We start from the raw sequence: 27,758 nt of genomic DNA, 5'->3' as shown, positions 1-27,758 counted from the left end.
CTTAATGTGTTTTACTTTAGGTCATGTGTGTAGAAATAATAATGCAATTTGAAATAATCAAGAATACAGAACAGTCATAGGTCAGATTTAGTCTATATAGCCAAATTATTTAAAATGACATATTGTATATAAATAGGACATTAGAGAAAAACTTTTACATGTGTAACAGTCTGTTATTACTTATTTGAATTTTATTGGAGTTTGGAGTAGCTCAGATCCATTAAAAATGGACAAGTGGCCCAGGCTCTGAGCTTCCTGGCAGCTGAACCAAAAAGGTAAATGTAATCAGTTGTCTACTCCTCATTATCTTTGTAGACCACATGGAGAAAAATGGGCTTACATAATACAAGGACAACTAGATGGATTCTGAACTGGCTGAAGGACCTCCCTAAAGGCCACTGCTTATCTGCTCCATCATGTCACCTGGACAAGGCTTCTAATGTCCCTTTCCCGTCAGTGCCACTGGATGAAAGCACCCTGGGCACGCAACCCCGGCCTGTAGGTGACCAGCTCTGGGAGCAGCAGGCAGACGACCAACTGCTTGACAGAATAATGATGAAAAATGATCTTGACAGGCCAGAGCAATGAGCTGAATCTAACAAGATGAAATTAAACAAGGACAAATGTTAAGTGCTTTTCTTAGGTTGGGGGAAAAAAAAAACCCAATGGCATAAGTGCAGAGTGGAGGAAATATCGCTCACCTATAGGAATTAAAAAAAAAAAAAACTACACAAATGTGTGTGCACGCACACACACACTTAAGAAAACTTTAGAGTTTTAAGCTGAAAGAACGCCACCAAAAAAACCAACAAAAACTGTTTTTAAGTGCAATTTTGTCTCCTGAACAAGGGATATAATTGTTACATTATACTCAGAGATTACTAGCCTCCATTGGAAATTAGATTCTGGGCACCTTGCTTTATTTCAAGAGAAAATAGGATATACACCAAAGTTAAAAATAATTTTTGAAAAACCAAAGTGATCATGAATAAGCTCCTCCTCCTAGCACAGCTATTGCGACTGCTTGCATGTTTTTTTCACGTTGCAAGCTACATTTTAAAATGACTATACAGGAGAAAGTAAATAACATTTATATAAACATAGGCAAACTAGAATGCATTCAGAAGAGAGTGACCAGGGTGGTTTATGGACTGAGAACCATGTTTCTAAAGAGTAGGTGAACAGACAGAGTTTCAACAAGAAAGGATGCTAAGGGAGAGGTTGGTGATAGCTATCTCCAAATACCTGAAGAGTTGACAAGAAAAGATTAAGCTTGTCCCAGGTAAACCTAAGGGTTATAAACAAGAATAGCATTTGAAAATCTTCAGTTTTTAAAAATGTCTTCTCTTAAAAAAACAGTCCATTTTACCCTCACAAGAGGTATGGAAAGTGTTACTGCTTTTGCTACTAATATTATTTCTATTTTTGCTGATAAGGACATTTTGGATTGAAGAGGTAAAATGATTTGAGCAAGATCCTATGGCCAGCACCTGCCAGGGCTGAGACACAACCAGCAAGCTCACAGCTAGAGGATTAATGTGCTCAAGCCACAGTGAGACAAATTTAAATCCAATATTAAAAGACAAAAATATCCCTAAGAGTCAGATCTTTACAAAGATAAAGTGGTTGTCTCCAGATTCCCTGCAGACGTTTATTAATGAAGCAGTGACAGGAAGGTATTTGAGAATTGGCCACAGCAGAGGCTTTCACATTTTTTTCCCCACAACCTATAGTAGAAAATATATTTCATATCACAGCCAAGTACCCACACAACCAAGAAAATGGAAACAAAAGTTTAACATAAAACATACAATTACACAAACGACACATTCTTATACTTTTCCTATTTAATTTTTTTTTTAAATGCTGGCCTTTACCCACTACAATGATTTCATTATCCACTATTCATGCCAACCTGCCAATTGAAAAACACTGGGCTAGCAATCTATTCAGTGCCACTGCTTAGGTGACACAGAAGACCAAAGATTCCTTCCAACTCTCAGATTCAGTGATTCTGGGTGTCCTCAAACTATGTTATGCAGCTTAACATAACCAAAAAAAAAAAAAAAAACCCACCCTTAATTGAAGCACTTTTTTCCCCATTTATTGATTTAATCTTATTCTAGTTTATTGAGCTTTCTCACTCTTGATTCTTTTATAGTATTATTTGTACCTACCTATACTGTATCATGTTTTATTCCTTTATCTGAGCAATTGATAAAACCCAGAATGAAAGACTTGAACACATCTTAAGTATAGTTGTTCACACAGATATGCTTTTTTTAAAAAATATGCACTGCCTTGTATTTTTAAAGCAATTAGTTACAAATCCTCTAATCATATTAACTACTCTACCTTTTGTTGTTCAATGTCTTGCAGAGATTAAGAGAGACCATGAATATGATGTCTCAGGAGGTTTAAGAGGCAATACATGCCAAGTGCTTGAGACGGTGCCCAGCATGTGGAAATTGCTGTCATCGTCGGCCAGGGTGATGCTGATGGTGACAGTGGTGCTGACAATGGTGACAATGATGTTATGATTACTATATTCCTCTACTTTATTATTCTAGAAACTATATTGACTAAAATATTATGTTGGCTTGACATGCCTTCTTCAAGTGGACCTATACTGGCTCCTAATAATCACCCCTTTTTTAAAAAAATGCACTATTCATTTGGTATTTTAAGGTTTTAACATCATTTGCTGGTCTGTTGTTTCCTTGCCTTATATTTTCTTTTTGCAGACCAGGGCATTTTCTCTTCTCTCATCTTCTTGAATCTCTCACAGGTTCCTAATGGCATTTCCTCAGTGGCACATTCAAGTCTCATTGTGAAGTCGGATGTGATTCAGTGTTACTGGAGATTTGAGTTAACTTAGAGGAGCCACAGTCTTTTTTTATTTTGGTGGATTCTGCTTCTCTCCCAGAAGCACATTCTGCTTGCAGTTTTCTTTATTGAAGAATTAAGAAACAAAATAAGACCCGAGAGGCCTGGCCTTCCTACCATCTATTGACACCATCCTACCTTCATTAACCAGTGAGTCTATCCCTTCATTGTTCACTTTATTCTGAAAAAGCCTCAGTTCATTTGGGGGTTTAGGCTTCTTGACACATTCAGGTGATGGTCTAAAGTCTCTGGAGCCAGAATGCTGGATTTAAATCCCACCCTTGCCACTTAGTAGTTGGGTGATGTTAAGCTAATTTCTTCACTTCTCTGTGCTTCGATTTCTTCATTTGTAAAAAGAATAATAATATCTCATAGGATTGTTGTGAGGATTAAATGAGTTGCAAAGAGCTTAGAACAGTGTCCAGCACAACGTAAGCCTTGAAAAAGGTTAGCTCTAATTATCATCATTATGTGGAACTCGCTGAAAGCTGCCCCCTTCTTTCTGAATTTGTTCACAGGAAGAAATTTTACAGAAGTTCTAAACTTCTGGCATCTCGTCCCACGAGACCACTTTCTTTGTAAACTTTTTGATAACTGCTTTCATAAAGGCTTGGATACATGCGTGACTACACTTAACATTAATTTTATTGCCTGGTATACATACTAGGATGGCAAAGTCACTTGAGCATTTCCTCCTGATTAGTCCAGTATCAGCTCTTGGTGTTTCCTGATTTCTGAGTAATGAAACCCTCAGCCAGGAGAGCCAAAAATACATCAGATGGTTAGTTTGTAGTACAATGAACTTCCACCAGCTGTTAAGAAAATTAAGGTCCTTATGGAACTGTAACTTGCCAGATTGTCAGTGTTTTTAAACTTTCAAATAATTATAATAGGCCAGACATGGGGGATGAGAGCAGTTCTATCCAAAAGCAAAAATGCTTGCCAAAGACCTAGGTAAATTATTTAAAGACACCAGGGTTGTGTTTCCATGTAATTACTTATCAGCAGGAAGACTGCAAATGAACAGCAATGTGCCAGATGCCTTCGGACTCTGGAAATAAAAAGCCAAAGACACAGCCCTGCTCTCAAGGAGCCTTCAGTCTACAAGGGTACTAAAACTGATCTAGTCTCCTGGTTGTGTAAATTGAAACTGTAGTAATGTTCTGATGCTTCTCACATACACATGCCTGATAGGAACCTCTTTCTTTACATTTTATTAAATTGCACCTAGGTCAATGACATCTACCCACCAGTTGCTCAAGTTCACTGACTAGAGTACTGCTTCCACTGAAACACAATGGTGGCTTTAGCACATCCCCTTCTACCTCCACACAAAAGCTTGGTGAAGTCAGCTTTTTAAAATAATAAGGAAATTGACATGCCACTCAACATAAGGGCATCTCTGAGAGAAATAATGCCTGAGTAATTTGGGAAGGGTGGGTGTGGGGAATTGGAACTATAGAGTCTAAAAGCTGATCCTTCCCATACCACAAGAGAAGAAAGATGGAGAGAAGAGAACGTGATAGTTTGGGGGACATTTCACTTCATGAAAGGGAAATGAACAACAATAGCAAAAAATAATTATATTAAAAGACAGTACTGGTTTTAAATAAAAAGAATGGCTTCTTGGATCTTGTTAGGACTAAGGCAAATCAAACTAAAGGGTAAAGCATGATATTGACTGTGTTTTAAAACTTCAGCTTTTGTGTGAGACCAAGGGAAATGTTTATTTGGTGCAGGATCTATGTTTCCTGTAGCACACTAAATAATTTAACTTGTATGGTCAGTTTATTCAAACACCATAATTACACGGTTAGTGTGAAATTCAGATACATCCCAAAGTAATCTGGGCAGCAAATGAGGACATATTTGCAGGGACCCGTAGGGAACTGGGGAAGAATGCTGAGATGTTGGACTTCCCCACCTGGGTTGTTACCGGTGTTCTCCCAAATGCTGAGGACTGACAGTTTGGTAGGATGAGCCCTTAATCTTGGGCTTGCCCTTGTGAAGCTTGTTGTTGCAAAGGAGAGGCTGAGCCTACTTATAATTATGCCTAAGAGTCTCCCCCAGAGAACTTTGTTGCTCAGATATTGCCTCTCTCATGCACAGCAGCTGAACTCACTGCCTACCCCCGCTACGTGGGACTTGACTCCCAGGAGTATAAATCTCCCTGGAAATGTGCGATGTGACTCCCGGGGATAAGCCTGGACCCAGAATCGTGGGATTGAAAAAATCTTCTTGATCAAAATGGGGAAGTGAAATGAAACAAAACAGTTTCTGCGGCTGAGATTCCAAATGGAGTCAAGAAGTCACTGGAGGGCATTCTTATGTGCCATATAGATATTCCTTTTTAGTTTTTAGTGTATTGGAATAGCTAGAAGGAAATACCTGAAACTGTTGAACTGCAACCTAGTGGCTTTGATTTTTGAAGACAATTGCATAACTGTGTAGCTTACATGATGTGACTATGATTATGAAAACCTTGTGTTCACACTCCCTTTGTCCAGTGTATAGACAGATGAGTAGAAAAATGGGGACAGAAACTAAATGAAAAATAGGGTGGGATGGGAGGGTGATGGAATGCTTTGAGTGGTTTATTTTTATTTTTTTTTAATTTATTTAACTTTTTTTTTGGAATGGGAAAAATATTCAAAGGTTGATTCTGATGATGAATGCACAGCTATATGATGGTACTGTGAATGGCTGATTGTATGGTATGTGAATATATCTTAATAAAACTATTTAAAAAGCAATCATAAACCAGATTGTATTTGAATTTTAGAGAAATTATCAACTGGATTTCATCTATTATTTTCATTAAAGTTTGTACTTTACCAATGGGGGGAAGGGGGGAATGGCTTCTAAATGCCATTGCCGCAATAGTTTAATTGTTTGGCCTGGTTTTCCCTTTGGTCAAAACAGTAATTTTACTTCTCTGAACAGACAAAATAGAATCATTTAGGAAAATACAGTTCTAACCAGGGAAGTGTCTATTCTCTTTCAATCTCTCACTAATTCTCTATTTTAAATCCTTCTTAAAATAGAAACATCTTCCTGAGACGCAAACACAATACAGCATTTTGATCAAGGCCTACCTACTGCATCTCTTGACATCCTGGACTTTTTTGCTCATAGTTCTCAAAGTGATCAGTTTCAATGAAAAGTTAAAAACAAAAACAAACCAAAAAATAAAGTTGCTTTTAAATTTTATAATAAACTGAAAAAAAAGAAAAGCAAGAGAAGTCTTAAGTAAACTTATTAAATGACATGAAATGTAGAACATAAGCTGGTTGTATTTAAAATTATCATGTAGTGATTTTAAGTAAGCTCCATGAGTTCTGAGTTGGGAGTGCAAAGTAGTTCCATGGTGTGGGTCCCACTTCAAGGAGTGGGAGCTGGAGAAAGTCCTAAGTACACATACTGAGAGTGAGGGGGCTTAATGGGACCATGGTCAAATGACATGGCTCAAGTCTTATTTCAGTCTTAGTAAACATCTGAGGAAATGAGCCTGTAACCAAGAATAACAGATTCAGTCAGGGTTGTACCGGGGAGGAAAGGCCAATTCAGACTAATATGCAGACAGTCTCCGTTTCTGTCATGTGTTTCATTGGGTCCAATGAAGCAGAGCTTCTAACATGGAGGCACAGAAAAAGGCTTCTGGGAAATAGCCTGTTGTATTGTAATTAGACTTAGAGAGACTCCAAAGGAAAAAATAAATTCTAAGAGACAGTTATCTCTCGAAAACTGCTAGTCTCTGCAAACAGTGCCTGCAGACACAAGCCACGGGACAGTTTTTACCTTGGCCTAGTGTGTAAAGGGCTGTTGGCTGCCTATTGATCTTTCCCGTCATACCCAAGCAGGGTGATAACAAATCACTGTCAGCAACATCATCTTTGAATGTAGAGGACAGCAGTCTATGTGCACATCTTGGGACCTTCCTATTTCAACTACTGGGAGGATGACAGGGGAAGACTGATTGATTTATCGATTAAGTGCATGCTAGAAGAGGGAATCAATGGAGCCCAGCACTTAAAGAGCTTGATCAAATAGCGGTGGGAACTGTTATTCTAGTTGCATCAACTCCCCAAGTGACCCAGGGCAAGTCACTTAGCCTCTTTGCTTCAGGTTTTCGCATTTAGAAAAGGTGACTAACATTGTTCAGTGACCACGAGGGGAGAATGTGAGGGAATTAGCTCGGTTGGTTAATGAAGTCAAGGTGAAGGTTTGAGTCCCACATGGGTTCTGTACTGTACTCCGAATGTGGGGAATCATCTCAGAAATTTCTACATCTATGCTAGTGCAAGAGGAACTAGGAAGGGTGTGTGAAGCAGTCTCTGCCAAAGTACTGATATTAGAAAAAGAAAGAATCCAAACTCGAAGATCAGGTTCCACTGATGGACATCTTTGAACAAGGCACATTCACCCTCTCAGGATAAGGACACTTGTAAAGGGTTTTGAAAATACTAAGAAGAGCCATATAAACATATCAAATGAGATAAGGGTAAATTTTTGCTGTAATATATGAAAAACATTTTACAGAGCATAGCACTGATATGCACTAAAAACTCCATGATCATCTCCTGTGAACACATACTTGTTTAGCTTGAGATAAGGATTACCTGGTCAATGGAAAGGTTTTTCTTATCTTCTGCATTCTCTTAAATCTAGAAATTTATTAATTGGGAATTTTCAAGTTATCCTACAACAACAAAACTAAACCAAACCAATCAACTCAGAGTCAGCTTCTAGAACCACGGAAGGGGCCACAGCTACTATTTTTCTTGGGAATCTAATGAAGAACAGTGATTAAAGAAGCAGAAACAAGGTCTCTCAACCCCAGTATTAACAAAGGATCCTTTTTCAAGGCAGCAAAATCTCACCAAGACTTTACTGTTTTGGATTTGGATATGCTCCACAAAGGATGGCCAAGAAAATTTATCATGCAAAGGTTATGGCTAACCTTCTAGTGGTAGACATTATTTTTGCTCACCAGTTTTTCTGTTTTTTCTACTTCTAGGCCCATGAAGAGATTATACCTTCCTCCGAACTTAAAGCACAGCATTAGTGGAAGTGATTGGTGTGCCCTCTAACAAAAGATTTAAGAGCCAGGACATGATTCCTTATGCTCTCTTCCCCTGCAGCAGCAAACCCTGAGTCCTTGGGTTGAGGTGGTGGAAGCAGAGGGGCAGCCACCGCCCTCAGCCTGGGCTCTCAGGAGACTACAATGAGCAGAGTCCCACCTACCAACCCCTGTGGATGTGCAGCCTGAGTGACAATCGTTGTTGTTTCAAACCACTGAGATATCGAGACTGTTTGTGATTGATACAAGAAAACTGTCCTGTGTCCTAGCAACATCCACTCAACTGTACACATGCTAATTAGATTTTAAATATTTTCTTCATTATTGCAAGTTCAATTGTACTTCTAATTGGCACACTGAATAGGGATTTGGAATACTGTATGCACATGATGGTAGTAAAACTGTTTCTCTAAAATTATTTAAAGTTTTCACAAACTGACCTCTGTCTTTTAAATTGTTGGCACGATATTTTGTCAAACCCACCAGCATTCATTCCATTACAAAATCTGAAGTAAATGGAGTCCATATGGGTTTGAGCATTTTTGTAAACTAGGCTCCTAAAACTTCAGTATTCTATCCCAATGGCTACATTTTTATGATTTTGTGAGGTTTCCTAAAATATGTCCATCTTTCTATTTGTTATAACTCCCAAATTATTATCAATAAAAAAAATCCTTCAATACTGCAAATGAATCAAAACAGGTCTTCAAATAAAAAAACATCCTACATGGCTATTCAGTTAAAGCATAGAAAATCTGGCTTTTGTTATTTGAAAAAAAGAAAAAAAACAGAGTGAGAGAGTATAAAAATGAGATGTTGAACCACACAGACCTATGGAAATCCAGGGGATAAAAGGATGGAGATAATCAGACTTCAAAGTTATCTGGTCCACATCCTGAGGTTATCTAGAATTTTAAGACACAAATATATAGCTGAGTTTCTCAAATCCATTGAGGAGTGTTCAGATTTTAAATTTTTTCCAACTTAAAAAATAAAAAACAGAAGTATGGCACATTATTTTCCATCATAAATTCTCCAACTTTGCAAACTCAATACATATGAAAGCGTCATATTTTCTACCACAGCGCCTGCCTAGTTATCATTTGATAAATGTTAAACTGACTTCTTCTACCACTTCCTCAAATCCCTACTCCCTGGCCAACTCCCCAACCCTCACCTCAACCCCCCAAATAGAAAGACAGACATATTTTAGGAAACCTCACAAAATCATAAAAATGGAGCCATTGGCATAGAATACTGAAGTTTCAGGAGCCTAGTTTACAAAAATGTTCAAACCCATATGGACTCCATTTATTTGAGATTTTATAATGGAATGGATGCTGGTAAGTGTCAGGCAGGGTTATGGCCACTGTCCTGTCATATATGGAACCACTCCTGCACCCTCACCTCCTTTTTGGCTAATTGAATTCTTGACTGGTGAGCCAAGGCTGGTCAGTCGACAATGGAGGTAGTGATGGCTGCTCTGCTGTGTACTGGTACACATGGCAACAGCTATTGGAACAAAAGTATGTGCCAGATATCCAGAGCCCAGAAGGTGGGAACTAATCCTGCAGCCGTTAGGTGGAGTCAGGGGCAAATTTCATAAAGGCAGCCAGGGCCGTGCTGCTGAGCACAGGCCTCCTGAAACATGTCTGGGAGGACAAAAATTTCTTTTAGTTGAGAGAGAAAGATGGTTAACACAGTTTAGCAGTCCAGCATAGCCCCGCCATAGTGCAGGCTGGATTTGCCTCTGAATAGAAGAGCTGGCCAATGCTCTGCTGCATCATTTGTTCTGAGGACAAAGGTCAGTGCAAGGATGGGTGTGTCTGTCCCAGTAAGGGAACAGACTGGACTTTTGACCTGAAAGGCTGTACTGAGGTCAGTCGTGAGTCACCAGGATTGTATCAAAGACATTTCCCCCTCTAAAGGCTGCTTCTATTCTTATTAAGTAGATTATTAGAGCCTCCAAGGTGACAAGCCTAACACACCAAGTCAATGCTGCCGTTTTTTTAAAGACCTTAATGAAATCCCTTAAATATTTGTTTCAATGTGTTACATAATTAAGCACTGCTACTATGCATTCCATATTGCCTCGAACAAAAAGCTTAAGATGTAACCATCTCTCAGTAACATTCCCTTACTGAATGCTGAGAAGAGAACATAAAAATCATACCACATGTCTGCCATCTGTATTTGTACTTGTCAACAGCTCTGTTTTGGGATAAACAGTTTTGAAGAATCAATTCAACTTGCTGGAAGATTAGTCAAGGAATAGCTCAAAAGACCAAAACAGAATATGAAGTCAGAGTCTAAACAGCAAGCACAATTATCTGTTTCTTGCTAAACATTCTGTTTTGCCACAGCCAAGAGAAAGAGCTGGGGTGGGAGGTGGGGGAGACAGGGAAAATATATTTATTCAAGTGAAAATTTCTTCAAGCTAGAACAAATATCTTTGCTACAATGCAACTGGAAATCATTCATTGACCTCTATGAGACTACAGTTAAGAAAAAAGTAATTTTAGCATTTACACTGTTTCACAGTTCTAAAATGTGCAGGTATACTCAAGGGACAACTTGCACTGGTAAAAGTGCATAATACAACCCTTTATTACCATAAAAATGGTATCATTTCCCAAAGTCAATCTTGATTAAAAGTAGTTCCATGGTTGAAACCACTACTCCACCTTAAAGCTATTAAAATAGAGAGATGGCAAGGGGAAAATAAAGACTTATATACCAAGGGGGAGGTCAGGGAGGAAGTTAGCAGAAATAGGATGCTATAGATTGGTGGAAGATAACAATGGAATTGCTTTTAGAGGTAGCTGATGTAAGTGAATGAAGGGGACACAGAAACCTGGCAGGCCCACATAGTCTACAAAACAAATGACAACATGTATGCTCCATTTGAAGGGACATCCATTTTCTCCTTAAAAGAAGTCATTTTTAAAGAGCAAATTGGTGATTTGTACTTATAGGCTGGACCCTTTACTAGCCCCTGTCAAGCAGTGATACATTATTGAAGTACTGCATAAAGTGTTTTATTTTCAGTGTGCACACAGTAAAGCCTTGTGAACTGTCTCTGTTCACCTTTCTCCAGTTATTAATTAAAAAATAATTCTTTCCAGTTACTCTCTCGTCTTTAAAATAAAAAAAGAAAAAATGCCACATTCACCTCTCCTGAACCAGCACCACTACCCCTTCACTCCCTCCTTCCCTATCCTGCCTCCACATCCTGCAACTGGGCAATTGTTTAAAATCACTCCACCAGCTCCTGAAACAGGAATTCTGTTTAGATTGGGGAGGGAAAGAAGAGGAAGGCCAACACAACATTTATACAATTGTCTGGTGTTCATTCAACCACAGTGCCCAGATATATTTCCTGGATACAGCATTAAGACAGTTCAGAGACTAAAGCAAGGTTGCGGAAAGCTGGTTAAAAAATTGTGAAAATCCTCTCAGCAGGAGTCACATAACCCAGAAGAGTTACCTTGTGCCAAGCAACATGAATGCTTGGTGCTCTGCTCTTGAACAACGTCACACTCAAACACAGCTCTGATTTTAGAGAAAGGATTCCCTAAAAGCCACTCACTAGGCAAGAGTTAGGAGGAATTCTTTCCCAGTCACAGTTTATCAGTTGGAACCTGAACAAGTTTATAAACTCCTGGCTTTGCTTTACTCTAAATGATTGCTAGAGATGTACAGGAATGGCTCCTCCTCTGCTGTGCTCATGAGACAGCAACATCAATGCAAATGTTCTTGATAGGGAGCAAGAACATCTAAAAAGTCCAACTGTAAGGGAGGATTTGCCAGGATGACTGCTGGCAGACTTGGCTTAAATGGAAGTTTTTCACCCAACTGCTATATTGTTAATCTTTAGGCTACCCACCTCCCCACTCATCTCATATCACCATTCCTTTTGTAGAAATGCCACTACTAGCGCCCCGATTCTATCTAGGTGATTGAATCAGCTGCTGGACTTCTGAGTTCAGGAATAGACTCTTTTTAAAGCCTCACACTGAGACTGTATGGAACATTTTCACTAGAGCATTTTGTATGGCAAATAGAAGAGAATGGGGTAAAGGACACCTTTGAAAAGTTTTAATTGTTAAGTCCATTAGATGCCTCATTTTAGTCAGCCAAATAAATAAAGCAAAGCAAAGCTAATGACACTGCTTGAACTTAAGTTAAAGAATCTTGTAGGAAAAAAGAGTTTCTATCTTTTTTTAATTCTTTTTGCCTTCTTTACACTGGCATAGAGGTCAAAGAAAATCACTGAAACTTAAACATGAAAGAACTCTTTACAATTAAATCCAACAACTGTATACATTTATCTTACCCCCACATCAGTGAAAAAATCACTATTATGAAAACAGAACAAGTTAGATAACAAAAGAGCCAAAAAATACTTTTAAAAACACATTTGATAAAAAATAAATCCAAGTATGAAAAGTATTGCTTCTCTGGTGTCTTCACATCCTTCTCTTCTGTGTACTTATGTACAGCACTGAAAAGAAAAAGGAAAAAATGCTTTTAAATATAACAGTAGCAAGTTCTAAAAGCAAGCATTTTGGCCTGAATACCTTTGCACATTTAAAAGGAATTTTCATGCAATATGACCAACTCTAGACCTACTTTAAGACTAGTTTTATAAATTTAGACCTACATTTGATGTCTTATAGAACCTTTGTTCTAGCTTAACTATAAATCTGACTGACTCTGCAAATTGTGACCAGGAGGATTAAAATATATGTGAAAGTCCCTGGAATCTAAGAATGCTTTATAATTAGAAGTATAATAACAATGTTTTTAGGAAAGTTAATCTGTAAATTTACCAGGCTAGATTTCAAATCAAAAATTAAATTATATATTTTTCATCTATCTCCCCAATATAAACTCTAAACTTGTTATTTACCTTTTCAACTGCAACAGGATACTTAGGAACTGAGATTTTTTTCTTTTTTTAAAGATATCAAAATTTTTCATCTGAGTTCCCTATTGGGATCTGTTGGGGACTGAATCATGTCTCCCACAAATATCATGTTCAAATCTTAATCTGCGCTCCTGTAGTAGTGAAACCCATTTGTAAATAGGACCTTTTGAAGATGTTATTGTTAGTTAAGGTGTGACCCAATTAAATCAGGGTGGGTCTCAATTCATATGACTGGAAACCTTATAAAAAAGAGGATATTAGGATGTAGTCAGAGAAAAACACAGGAAGGAGCTAAAGAAGAGAGAAGGACTGCCATGTGACAGAGGACTGTCAACACCAGAATGTTACCGATGAAAGCAAGGCTTTGCGAACATCCTGATTTTGGACTTCTAACCTTCAAAACCATGACACAATAAATGTCGCTGTTTAAGCCAACCCACTGTGTAGTATTTTCCATCGCAGCTCTGGCAAGCTAAGACAGGGTCTCATCTGAGCTGATCTTCTCATGACCACCCAACTGATCTTGTTAAAATATGTGGTAAATAACAACAAAACTGATGACTGGGCCACTCTGGTCAAGCATCCATCAAAGATGTACCCCACCCCCAATGCCTACCCAGATCCTGACAGCTTTGTTGAAAGTGAGTGTTAAGAGTTGTCTTGGTCACAGAACACAGCACAGATTAATCAAACAAGTCAGGATCCTTTTCAAGATCCAGGGAAAGCATCTACATATGTGAATTTGGGAGTCTAGCGATAACTGCCAAAGAATGTCTCATGGAAAAGTTATAAAAAAGGAAGCATCAGAACAGCAGTAAAAACACCCCTGGAAATAAGGACAAGGCCTAGATGGAACATGCAAGGGAGAGGATCTGCCCTACTACCACTCAGAACTTGCAGCTGACTGTTGCTATCGATTATACTGAGATGGGACAAGATCATGACGTTTCTTAGCAAACACAGGAAGTCAAATTGAAAGGACTAAACAGAAAAGAAAGCAAAAGATGTATATAAAGATACGCTGTGAAGAAATATGCTAACATAAAAACAGGGGACAGGATACCTATTATACAAGTCAAGATGTTTATATTAGAGCAAAAAGATCCAACTGTTACGGGATATGAAAATTGAAGAAGTCATCCAGAACTACACACACATGAATTAAAAATCCAAACACAAGAGTCCTAGGGCTACATTTTAGGGATGGGAACAAAAGTGGGCATGGGATGGGTCAAAGGATATTTCTCATCACTATGTACCCCCCAAATTAAAATATGAATTGATAAATTGTGTTTTTAAATGAGGTAATTCAAAATAACCACAAAAATCATAGCAACATATAAGCTGGAAAAAAGCTGAATAACTTTAAAACCATATTTCCTCTATTGTCATTTCTGCCAAACTAAAGGGTACAAATCTCTATAAAAAAGGATTTGAACACTTAACAGAAAAAGGACAACTAGGACAAGTTAAGTACCAAATTATGCAAACCAAAGATAGCAGGTAATAGTGAGCATTCTTACAGTTCAAACTTCCAGTCTGTGAGAGGCAGGAATATGTATTGGGGGAATATAATAAGCTGTATTTAAGGGAAGGGAGTTCTGGGGCAGTATACCAATGTCCCTCAGTTCCTCATCAGTAAAGAGAAGGAAGAGAATTTCTAGTTCCAAAATTCCATGAAACATCTAAGAAAGAACTAGTCACACTAAAAACCTGAGACATAGGCATTTAAAAAAAGACAAATCAAAACTAAAACTAAACTTTCAAATTATCTAGAAAATCTTCTGATAATTATGATTATAATTAAAAAGGCTTATTTTGGATGTGGTAACTGAAAGGAAATTACCGTTATTTCCTCGGATAAATGCATCCCCATACTTATTCTTCAGTTGTCCATTTACATATTCTTCCGTCTGCTCCAGGGCTATATTCATGTAGCCATCCAGGCAAGCCAGGACCCCTGGAGAAAGATTTAATCAAAAAGAAGCTATAGAAAGCAAGTGAGAGTTGAAAATTATAAGGTATACCTTAGAACTGACAATCTCTTCATTCATTAGCTCTTACATGCTTAATATAAAACTTCACACTATAAATGAAACTCAAGAGACTGAAGCACAAAAGAATTTTGTTACTATATGCCAATCTGAACAAAGGCTGAGAAGTGTATGACATGAAAGCAGTCATGCATCCAACACTACCAAGAAAAAGAAAAAACTGTCACTTCCCTCATGGTATATGATAACAACAGCAATTTTTAAAGCCTTCACAAAAATAACATATAAAGACCACTCCAACAAAAATACAATTCTTTGAAGGCTAAAAACAGGAGTGGGTAATTATGCAGGAACAAATGACCATTATCCAAGACTCCTGTGTTCCAATGGCATTTTTTTTACTTTAGCTATTAAATGAAATATGGATCTGGCAGATTTATTTCATTCTTTCACATCTACTGCAGCAGCTGAATATTCTCTAGGGTTAAGAGGAAGTCTCCACAATCTGCTAACATAATAGAAAAGGAGACAGCAGGTGCTCCTGAAAGAACATCTCAAAGCTGTGACTCACAGTGAAGAGCAGCTTGAGAATACAGGGCAACATATTGCATTATAACACATCCCATTCTGTTTTGTTACACTTATAATATTCTCAAATCAAAACTAATATAGAAAAAGGCTAAAAACATTCTAGGGAGCTTTCAAGGAAACTTTGAGTGAGTCTTTAAAATTGTGTTAAGATGGTATAAATTTTGTAAAATTTTGACCTGTTAAATTTTTTTTTTTTCAAATCTATAAGCTTCTAACTCTCAGAATCCAATTTAAAGTGGTATTTCCTAGAAAAAAAATTAGGTAAAACAAATACAACAGATTCAATTTGACTAACCAAGTCAACAATTTCATTTGAAAACTTCAACTTCATTAATATGTGCCTCACCCTGTGCCTCTGCCTCCATTATCCTCTAAACAAATAAGTGTCTTTTCGAATTCTGCTACCTGTAAACGTTCCAAGAATCAGGATTGTGAACAATTAATAACAATTATTTCCTATCAAAAGAAAGCTTAAAATACAATTTTACAGTTTGTTTCCTGATGAATTATTTTGCTGCTAAACAACAATCATAAATGAGCAAGGAACTTCTGAGACATGATATGCAAATCTGTTTGAAACTAATCAAAAGCATTTCAAAGTTAAATGTTCACCTTCTAATCAAAATATCTATTCTCACAGCCAAGTTTTGTTTTTTTTTTTAACTGCTCAGGCAGTTGGGCATTGTAGCTCACTCCCTTATCTAAGGGAGAAACCATCATAACATAAAACAAGAAGTTTTTTTTCAAACTTAAGAGAAGCTACTAAAGAGAGCTTTGATTTTTTTTTTTATTTTACCACAAAATAAGAACATTCTTTTTATAGTAATGCTAATAGTACAAAATACTTTGCTCTAATAGTATAGAGACTACAAAGAGACAATTCATTAAAGAAGAAAAATTCTGATTACTCAGAAACCCAGCCCTAGGAATTTATTCTAAAGACATACTTAGAGAAGTTCTCAAGATACATGTCAAAGGACCACAGTTGTTTATAATGGCAAAATACGGGTAACCACTTAAATGTTCATTAATAGGACGTAGGTTAAAAATACACAAAAACAAAAGTATGGTACATCCACACAATTGACTTCTACACAGCCATTAAAAAACTCTATATTATCAACCAATTAAATGTATTTAGTGTAAAAAAAAATAATAATAAAAAAGCAGGTTGCAAAACAGCATGTATAGCATGGTCCCATTTATGTAAAAGCCTGCCAATCTCTATCTATATACACTGAGGTCTGAATTGTTAAGGCTGATAATCCCTGGATGGTAGAATTTGGGGAGCCTTTGCTTTCTTCTATATACTTTTCTCCATTATTTGCTTTGACATTTCTGAAAAAAGAAAAGCACATATTAGCTTTATAAACAGCAAAATTTTCCCTAAAGAATCAGAGAAAAAAAGTCAGGCTGGTCCTTCAGTAAGGTGGATCCTGAGAAGATATTGAACACCATGTCTCAACACTAGTTAATTGGCAAATATACACAAATCCCTAGAAGACTATTACCTCCTCTAGACTCATCAAAAGTTCAGGTGAGAAGCAATACAGAGACTTTACACTATCCCAGTATTCAGTATAAATTCATTAATTCCAGTACAAAAATCAAATTAATCTGGATATGTCATTAATATCAAGAAACTAAAGCAATACATAAACAGCAGATGGTTTCTTAACAAGGTTTTTCAGTCAAGCTTGAGTCTGAATCCTGGCTCCTACCTTACTAGGCTGGGATAATACAACAGAGATCTCAAAGGATTTACCTGAAGATGAAGTGAAAACATATATAAAGTGATTATGACACACACACCGGGCAAGTAGTAAACTCTTAATAAAATTATATTTGTGTGGAAAGAGGAAAAAGTTCCAGATATTGCTATCATTAATTACTCAGAAAAGAGACTAAGAAAAGGCCTCAAAACAAATTATCTATACTTGGGAACTATTCCAGGTAATTTAACACATCTTAACTTTGGAAGATAAGGAATTTAAGAAGTTCAAAAAATGGAATGTCAAACCATTCCTCACACAAAGTTAATTTCAGAAGTCTCACAGCCTCTTAAAAAGAGCATTCTCCACAAGAACAGAAAGACATCTTTGTATACCCTATCATGCTATGTGAGTGGGAAGTGTCTAAATAGTTGCTTGCCAATCTTGAATACTTCTAGAAAACAAATGCTGCTGTGCCAAGTTGTTCTTCAGTATCCAGTATTCAGTAATGCCTGAGCTGACTGGGCATCCTTGGTTATTACCAAGGAACTTAGGCACACATGATCTCAAAGCAGAGACCCAAGTCACACAAACCACACTGGAAGTCAGAAGTATACACTCTGCTGTTGGAGTTGTCCTTCTAAAAGGACAGAAATAGAGGTGTGAACAAAAACTGTGAGGTTAAGAAAAATCAACATGAAGTCACATTTACTTATTCAGTTACAACTGTGAGGATGAAGCATGAAATTATTACCTCGATAATCCACTCCAGAATTTAATTTTACCACAACTGGCCGTCCTATAATTTGCTTTAAGAAGTCACTGGGTGTTTGCTTCCGCAGACTCATTTTAACAATCCTGATCAGAAATATGAAAAGGAACAAAAAAAGGTAAAAACAAAAGTTAATTATTCAACAAAAGAAAGAAATCCTTGAACCCATTAAAAGATTTTTAGGAAATAAAGTATCAAGACCATGTTTGAAGACTCAGTATTACTACTCTACCACTACTACTACAACATGACAGCTAACACTTTTTCAACACTTACTATGAGCCAGGTATTAGGTTACATGTTTCACATGCATTATCTCATTCAGTCCCCACCACAAGCCCATGACATGGCCCTATTACAGAAGATGGTTTGCACAGTCACCAGCCCTGTGTCTACAGGGCCCCTATCCTAAATCTCTTCTCACTACTGCTTCAGAACGCAGTCAGTTTACTCATCACAACCACTGCCAACTCCACCATTTACTGAATGCTTATTTTATGCTGCTAAGATCCTTACAAACATTATCTAATTTAATCCTTTTAACAACTCTGGGAAGGTCGTATTATCCCCATTTTGTAATGAAAATAATGGCACAGAAAGATTAAAGGACTTCCCCCAAAATGTAACGGAACCAACATTCAAGCTCAAATCAGTCTTATTCCAAAGTCCATGCTATATAGGGCAGACTTATTTACATTATGCTATGAACTGATCCCCAAACAGTATCTCTGAAAATAATAACAATACTGGAGAGCCAAAATTCAAGAGTTAACTACATGGCAGCACTTTTCCAAGCACTTTACATGTTTTTACCCACATACACCCCCTTGACCTGTGAGGTAGGTATTGTTTTCATCCTCATTTCACAGATGAAGTTAGAGACGCAGAAAGGTAAACACCCTGTCTCAGGTCACACTGCCATTAAGTGGATGGTCAGCCCATGCTCTCAACTACAACCTTATATAGCCTCCTGAAAGTTGTTAAGGTAGCCAAATATTGTGATTTAATGTTATAACTATGGCAGATATGTGCTCTAAATAATAAAGCAAACCCAGTCTTAAAATAGGAATCTGCAATAGCGAAATAGATCATATTACACACCCAAATCAATCACATCAGACATACAAAGTTGTCATCACTCCTTTCAAAAACTCATCTTGCTATATAATTTCAAAATATTTTGGTGAACAAATATAACAAAACTGTAGTTACTTAAGCAAAAACTGAGAATAAAATACTTTGGAGGTTAATTTTTCTGTTTCAGTGAAATTCAGCATCACTATTATTTAGTAGCCATACAGCAATAAGACTTAAAAACTAATATAGATAAAATATTTTAAGGTCTCTCTTCATAAATTCAAGTTTTTAAAAATTTGCTTTCAACCAAAATTTTTACTAGATATTCTTCCATAAATAGCCCTGCTTATTTCACTCAAAGTCCATCCACTCAATGATCTGAATTTGCGTTTAAGGTTGTTCAGAGATTTTCTCAAAGTGAATCCATATAGTCTCAGCAGTTTGGCTTTTCACCTGTTCAACAAATGTGTATGACATGCTGTACAAGAAAATTTAAAAAAATGTTATCCAGAGTCTCTGCCCTTCAAGAACTTAGAATCTAGAAGAAGAATTTAAACAGTTAAATAGAAGGAAATACAAATTTGAAAATCTATCCTTGAATTTTAAGCTATATCATTTGGATATTTCCCTTCCAAGGCTTGAAAGATTATTTTAAAATGTGATCAACTGATTGTTTGTTTAGCAGTTTAACTTTTCCACTAAGTTGCAAGCTTATTTTTGTATCTACACAGTCTCAACAGATAACTAAAAATTACAACTACTACTTGTTCAAGACTCATACCACACAACTATTTCATTCACCAGCAAGGAGAAAAATGACAAAGCAAATACTGTAACAGATTCAGTACCTTTAATGACTTAGTAAAAACAAACAAATCTTCCCAATCATCTGCTAACTGCTTATTTATGTCTTGAACATGTGCTGTTTTAAACGGCTCTAGAGAGACAATTAACTCTGAAGGCCTGATAAAGAGACTCAACTCTTCACTCTTAGGTTCATTTTCCAACTCTATCACAGACGCTAAATCCCATTATGTCGCACTTTCTTCATGTACAAGATTGAGTAAGATAGCCGTTTATTTTGTATTCCCCTAAAAAAAAACCATTTAAATGCATTAAGATGTGTAATCTAGTTAACAGGCATATTATTAAATACCTTGTCCAAAGTAACAAGTTAATGACATCAAAAAAGATTACAAACCTAGATTATCAATTGGTTAACAGGCAGTATTGATTATATTAAAGATATTACTTATATTATCTTTCTACACCTTTTTAAAAAGCACTTATACTACCTGTTCTAAGCTTATCAATGATTACACTTCTTTCACTAAACGTCCAGATTTACTCCAACTGACATCAATCTCTTCCTGAAAGCGTTTGATGTTTAAAACTTACATGGAGCAACTAACGTGCTGAGAAGATAACACAAACGAGAAATGGTTCTAGATCCTTAGAGTTTACTCTCCAAAGGGGGGGGTGGTCACAAAACATGTAAATGGAGAATTTTATAAAAGTGGTATGTATCTGGATAGAATTATGCACATAATGCTTTGGGAGCACAAAAACTCACTTAGCCCAGTGCTGACAGATAATGGAAGAATTCCTGAGCTGAGTTTGAAGGACATGGAAGAGTTTACCAGCAGAAGGGAGAGAAGTCTTATCAAAGGCGTTGGACAGTGTATTTGGATTTGAGAGTAAAAAGCTACACAGACAAGGAGGAGACTCAGCCACAGAAGGACCAGGGCCACATTCAAAGGTAACAGGGTAAGTCAGGCTAAAGAGCTTGGGCTTGAGCATCAAGGTCACTTTCTCAAACTTGCAATCACTGGGGGCACTTGAAGATTCTTATTTAGGAGTTCCAGGGTAGGACCCAGGAATCCATTTGCACAAGCCTAGGAGGGTCTTGTGAACTGGAAACTTTGGAAATACAGTTGTTAATGACAGAGAACATGAGAGGGTTTCAAGCAGGAACTTGTTTGGGTTGTTTTCTGGATGAGATCTCAGAGTGGAGACAGGCCGTCTCACTTACTTCTCACATCATATGGATTGGCATTTTTTTGTATTTGATATAATCTGTCATTATTTACTCTCTTCTCATATGCTGATTTTTTTCTATGAGTCTTTTCTTCCTCAAAAGAATGTAAGTCACATGAGAGGGATCAATATCAAGTGTCTCGCATATTCTCCAGAAAACCTACATTCTGCTAAATCTCTTGAAGAAAAATATTCTTAAAAGTTATTTGGAAAGAGGATGGTTGCCTCAAACACATTTTATCCCTCAAGTTAGAGTCATATATCTTACATTAGTCTTGATTAGGCTTCCTTGGTACTCCTTGTTACTTAATGACTTGCCCATAAATTCATTTTGTATGAGTAAATTGGTCCTGACACCACAATTTTTCCCATCACTTGGCCCAAATAATTTTAAGTTTTCATCTTTTAAATTGGATAAGGCAGAAGGAAAAGTTCTGACAATTTCTGAAGCAAGAGATAAGATTCTTGAACCATAAACATGTAAGAAGAAAAAGACCTCCTTTCCTCAGGGTCACCTTGGGAAAACTCCCTTCAAAATTAAAGCTATAATCAATCTCTATGCCTCCTCTCCTTCCACTGACTCCTACTCAGGCTTGTTTTAAATTACCTATTTTTATAAATGCCTATTAAGTCAAAGGCAGTATTCTTTCTGTCAGAAGCTATTAAGAGGTCTGGTACTAGATCATCTGGAAAATGCCCTACAGAGATTATTTTAGTAAAAGAAATGGGGGCGGGGGGCCGAGGGGCAAATTTTATTCATTCAACTGTGCCAGGCAATGTTAGATGCACGAGCAAGTCACACAGTCACACTATGAGGTGCTAAGTGGAACTAAGGCTGAACCCCCAAAGTCCAAGCCCTTTCAAAGATATAACTGCTCTTTTGGGAATGTAAAGATTCTCCAGCTAAACTTGAGTGACGGCCATTGAGACAGAGGCAGAACTAGGTGGATGTAGTAGCAATGGGGGGGGGGGGGGCAGGAATGCCCAAAGTGACAAAGTACTATAAATTAGCCTGTGAAGAAATATAATAGCCAAACAGAAAGAACATATCTAATGCGATTTTAGAGTTACAACACTAAGCAGGAGACGTGAAAATCCTTGTTTCCTGGCAATGTTCTATCTGTAAACATGAACCTACTCCTATAATGTTAATAGTTTAGAGTGAAAAAAAAAATTGAAAAGCAAAAAATTGCAGGGAAAACTGGCATTGCAACCCAAATAAATGCAGTACTAGCTTAATCTATCAGTGTCTGAGAAGGGCATCAGACCCTGAGAAAAACAGCTCTGTAAATAGCTTCTTCTGAAACAGTTAAGGGCCTAACCCTATTGGAAGGCTCAACACCAAGTATCTTCTCCCTGAGCAGTAGGGGGCTACTTCCCTCCCTTCTCTCCAAAGAGACAAGTGAGTCAGTATATTCTTCTGGATATTCTGTGCATTCTGGATATGGATATCCATATCCAGAAGAATGAAAGAGAATCCCTATCTCACACCTTACACAAAAATTAGAGCACTTCTTTCCTCTCTGTCATGACACTTACCCAGCTGTTTCGTTAATTGTTCCCATTTGCTGTTCCCAGTTGCTCACAGTAGATTCCAAGCTTCTTGGGGACAGGGAAAATGTCTTACTCATTCTGCATCCCTGGTACACTGCCCAAGTTTGTGGAAGAAATATTCAAAGCCAGTGCCAAGCAAAACTCCTATCCCTTCTTCCTTCAATTTGAAGGTAGAGGAGCTAGTATAGTATCATCCAGGTATTTCAAAAGCTATTAACATAGTAATATCTCTATTACTGACCACCAACTAGGAGAAAGAGGGGAGAAAACTGAAATGTTTTTGTGTTGATCAAAAACCAGCTGCCTCAGAATCAACAGAAATGCTTGTTAAAATGCAGATTCCTGAGGCCTACTCCCAGTGAGGCTCTGTAGGCAAGAGGTGCTGTCATTTTCATTTGATAAAGCTCCCCAAATAATTCCTATAAGCAAGCAGTTCTCAATTAGAGGGTGACTTTACACCTCCCACGCCCCACCCCAGGGACATCCAGAAATATCTAGAGACATTTTTTATTTTTATGACTGGGAGGGGTGGTACTACTGGTATCTAGAGGGTAAGTTGCTACACATACTACAGCACACAGGACAGCCTCCAAAACAAAGGATTATACAGTCCAAAATGTCAACTGAGGTTGAGAAACCCTGCTATAAGCCCTGAAATTTAAAAAAAAAGGAAAAGCCAACATTGTTCTCTGGTCTTAAACCAACAAGGAGTTTTTAAAAATCTTCAAGGTATAAAGAAGGAAAATCAACAACTAAGTTTCAACCAGATGATGGAGTATAAATTATAACTTATTAGGGATATTTTATTCCAACAACTGTCAAAATCTTGCCACTCATAATCATGGATGTTAGTCCTCACCAAGAAAAAGGTCGCTTTCCAATTTTTCAGTGTTACAGGTCCCTCTGATAGTTATCTTTGTTACTCGGTACAATTCTAAAATGGTAAAATAAACCAGGTGACAGAAACGTCTTTTAAAATTCTAATACCTAATATGCCACAGTGAGAGGAAGCCTGATGCAGCATAAAGAGTACTCACTTGGGAGGCAGGAAACCTGAGTTCTAATCCCAGTTCTGCTACTTAATTAGCTGTGTGACTTGGATAACTCATCATTTCACCTCTCATGGCCCCAGGTTCCTCATCTGCAAAATAAGGGAGTTATGCTAGATAATCACTGAAGTCTCTTCCTGTTCTAACATTTGGTTAGCCTACGCCATAATTACAATAGTACCCCCCACACACACACACACACAAACTCACACAAGCTTCTGAAAGATTCCTGCACAAAACTGAAACAAGTAGAATTGCCAGACACCACCATGAAAATAATCATTCCAAAGAGAGGCTCAACCTTCCTCCTTGATGAGTCAGAAATGAGTTACGAGCTACCATACTTTTGGTGAAACAGGGACATTCATGCATGGATGAAGTACACTACTGAAACATTTTTGGAAAACAATTTGGCAATGTATATCAAGATTCTTTAAAATGTCCATATTATCTGATCTAATAACTCCATTCCTGAGAATATAGTCCAAGAGAATAATCTGATACAGTTAAAAAACAAAACAAAACAAAACCACAACAAAAAAACACAGGTTCATCAAGATTATTATCTGGGATGATAAAATGAAGCAAAAACTGAGAACAACTAAATGCTCCACAGTAGGAAAATGGCTGAATAATTTATGGGACCTATGCAATGATGGAATAAGCAGTCAATCAAAAGAAAATACAAAATTAGAAAATATTTAGTAAGCGTTATCAAACATAAGCAGAAAACTGTATATACTGTTAAGTGGAAAAAACAGGGGTAGTCCTAGCTCAAGTAGAAACAGCACATCTATAAGTAAAACACACAAAAAGATTGTAGGTGGAAGAGTTCAGTGAATATTATTTTCCTCATTAAAGTCCTCTGCATTTTCCATTTTTCTACAATAGTCAAGTATGATTATGGCGAGGGAAAAGCACACTAAATCACTATCAACGTTATCTGCATCATCCTAATCCTAGGCACCCCAAACAAAAATACTTGCTAGGCACGCCTGTGCGCATCCGTACACACGGAAAGCCTCTGGTGACAGGACTTAATACCATACAACTGTGGGTACCCCATCTGACAACTCGGGAAAAGGGGGCTACAGCGGAGAGGCACAGCTCTTAATTCCTGGGGGTCAGATGCAGCTACCCCGATTTCAGTGGCGGTCCCGTAATTCCTGCAGCCCTGGGAACTGGACAAAGCCTGGGTCTGTGTTCAGGCTCCGCTTTCCCGCCGAATGACGGGTAGCGTCCGGGTACCCCGGGAGGCTTCCACAACCAGGAGACATCTCGGAGGCAAAATCAAGGCAGACAGGAGACTGCCATTTCTCACCGCACCTCGCGGTCTAGGCGCCTCTCGGGGACTGGTTCTCAGAGACGAGTTCAGTAACCTCTACGCCGACAACCAGAAACCTCCCGGCCATTCTAGGCACCGAAAAGAACAAGGGGCCGCGGGATTCCCCTTGGTTCCGGCCACCCGGCAGGCTCCGGGGCCCGCTCTCCCTCTCCGGGTCCCGAACCCCGCTCCCGCCAGGCCCTTCCCGGGCTGTGTGGCGGGACGCAACCCTGGGGCCTCGAACCTGGGACTGACCGCGGCCTGGTCTTCAGCCCGCGAGGCCACCCTGCTCACCTTCACCTCGCGGCCGGGATCTAGAACCCCCAATCCAGGCGTCGCAAAGCGCAGCCTCCAGCAACAATCGCAGCGAAAGCTGAAACCGCCGAAGCGGCGGCACTTTCAGCCCCAGCCAATCATTGCTTTCCCCAGCTACGGCAGCCCGCGGGGACCTAAAAGGCCGGTCCTCGCTGGCGCGTTCCAATTATAGTCCTGGTTTGCCTAATGGCAAAATTTGTGTGGTGGAGTCAAAGTAGGAAGATCCGGTGATCTCTTTTAACAGAAAGCCGAATACGGTATTAAAAAACAAAACAACCAACCAAAAAACTGGAAATGATCTGCTAGGCAGGGAAATAGCTTGAAGTCATAGGAAACTGGGATTTACTGCTAAATGTCCATGCGTACCCAGAAATGTCCCAGAATAATCTAATAAAAATAAATAAAAAGCAGCCTCCAGTCTTTAAATCCACTTTTAGATTTTGATTTAAATGTGTGAAGAAGAAATCATTAGTAGCAATAACAGCAATGTTAATTGATACAAAAAGAATTAAAATCACTAAAGTAACTTTACATTGTAATGCCATAAACTGCGTTACATTACAAACAGTAGTTCTAATTGGAAATAGTGGGCAGACATTATTTAAGTGCTACTATGGGAAACTGGTTTGGAATTTTGCATGAATTTTCAATTTATTGCTATTAATGGAACAAGAGAGTAAAAGGGAGAAAACTGTTATACCAAAATTTGATTCCTTTTTTTCCCCACACACATACCCTCATCAGTTTAAAACTTAAATTTTAATTCCTTTTTATGATTTGTAACACCATAAATGAAGTGATATCTTTAAACAACAGATCCCAAATCTATTAAATGTTACAATGTTTAATATGCAGAATTTTTTTAAGACACTAGTGAGCCCCCCCCCCCCCCCCATCACTGCCATAAGCCTCTCTTAGCCCAAGACTGAAGAAATAAGCAGTTTCAGTTGACTCATCTTGTAACAGAGAACAACTGGGGGTGATTTGATAGAGAAGAGAGACTTCCTTAAATCCATCTATAAAAGAGTGGTTTAGGTAAGAACCAAGCAATTACAGTTTTATTGAAAGGGCTTTATTTGAAGTTCTTGCAATATAAAATATAATGTAAATTTTAAAATTTTAAGTAAAGTACTATTAAAAGCAAGTAATAAGCTGCAAAGAACAAACATAATAGGATATAAAGCCCTGTCCCTAAAAAACCTTCACATCAGACATCAAATTGTCCCACATTCCTCACTGGTTATTTTGCATAAATTTTGATTCATGGCTTTTTTTCCCCTTTACTGCAGAGCCCTGGTGGAGCTATTAAGACTGATGTGAAGGGCAGGGGATGGTGAGGAATTCTGAGGGTATGGTTCATCTGCAGAGCCCTGCAGACTTTTCCAAGCAGCACTGTTCGGTGAAGACCAACTTAGACAGTTTGGCCACATGAGTTATTTTTATGAGCCACCAAAACTTCTCAAAAAAAAAATGGTTGTTTTCAGAATCCCTTCCCCAGCTTAGAATTGGTTTTACTAACTCACAAGGCAACCTTCAGTATTTCATGGGTCTTTTTTTTTCTTTAACATATTATACAAAGACAATATATGTAAGACTTTTCTGGAATAATAGTCCACCAAGAACTAGTTATTGAATCCTAAACGTAAACATTAACTTATTAAGAAGCCCTAAAGTCATAAAAGTAGTTTGGCATGGCTTAGTTTAAATATCTTTCTCATTGTCTATATACAAGTTTTTATGCTATGAACTAAAAAATACAGGGCCATGAAGTCAGTAGTCTCATTATTTGAATTTTGATTCTTCCACTTCTAATTGTAAATCCTTTCTTGGCCCAGTAATTACAAACTTATCTAAGGCTTTTTCTTTCTTTAAAAATGGGGGAAATAAAAGCTACTCTTAATACCCTGGAATTATGGGATGATTAAATGAGAAGGAAGATGTATATGAAAATGCTTTGTAAAGAGAATAGCATTTCAAACAGAAGCTGTTATTCTTAAACTAGGCAAATGCTAGTATAAAAATACTAAGATGAACTCTTGCCATTTCATTATTTATTACACACGTCTGCAGTTTTTTATTTCTTTGCCTTTAAGTAACTCTCTCCCTTTATGTTTCATGTTCATAGCAGAAAGTATCATTTCTAGCTTATTTTATAAAGCACCCAACTGCCCGGAGAACATGTGGGTGATTGTTCTATGATGTTGATGTGGATGAGGATGATGATATATGCAAACGAGGAATTCGATTGGCTGAAAGTTCCCAAAGCAGATTTTAATACAAAGCATCAGTGTTGAGCATTGCAAGAGCACTGGCTGGTCTTGCTTGAGCATTCACTGTTCTGAAGGGCTGACCATAGATTTGGTTGGGGCCTCCTTTCCTTGACCTTACAACACTGGACATAAAAGCATGAAAGCTATGACATCCTAGTTTTGGGTAT

The 27,758-nt window shown here is 37.8% G+C and overlaps 1 protein-coding gene across 6 annotated transcripts; it reads right to left on the bottom strand.

Annotated features, from left to right (window-relative positions):
- Positions 1 to 12,173: 12,173 nt before the first annotated feature.
- Positions 12,174 to 25,445, bottom strand: LSM6 (LSM6 homolog, U6 small nuclear RNA and mRNA degradation associated). Of its 6 annotated transcripts, XM_037830760.1 has the most exons (6): positions 25,301 to 25,445; positions 23,671 to 23,774; positions 19,891 to 20,133; positions 17,948 to 18,051; positions 14,743 to 14,856; positions 12,174 to 12,470 (listed from the first exon to the last, which is right to left on the bottom strand). In XM_037830760.1, the coding sequence occupies exons 4-6, from the start codon at positions 18,039 to 18,041 to the stop codon at positions 12,436 to 12,438; spliced, it is 243 nt and encodes an 80-aa protein (XP_037686688.1). In that variant the 5' UTR covers positions 18,042 to 18,051; positions 19,891 to 20,133; positions 23,671 to 23,774; positions 25,301 to 25,445; the 3' UTR covers positions 12,174 to 12,435. The 6 variants fall into 6 exon arrangements, with proteins under 6 accessions (XP_037686688.1, XP_037686685.1, XP_037686687.1 ...); XM_037830757.1 differs by lacking the exon at positions 19,891 to 20,133; XM_037830759.1 differs by lacking the exons at positions 19,891 to 20,133; positions 25,301 to 25,445 and adding an exon at positions 25,251 to 25,272.
- Positions 25,446 to 27,758: the final 2,313 nt, after the last annotated feature.

This window comes from Choloepus didactylus, chromosome 3, assembly GCF_015220235.1.
Source record: "Choloepus didactylus isolate mChoDid1 chromosome 3, mChoDid1.pri, whole genome shotgun sequence".
Taxonomy (NCBI): domain Eukaryota; kingdom Metazoa; phylum Chordata; class Mammalia; order Pilosa; family Megalonychidae; genus Choloepus; species Choloepus didactylus.
The sequence above is the reverse complement of the archived record's forward strand: the minus strand, read 5'-3'. Positions and strand labels throughout refer to the sequence as shown.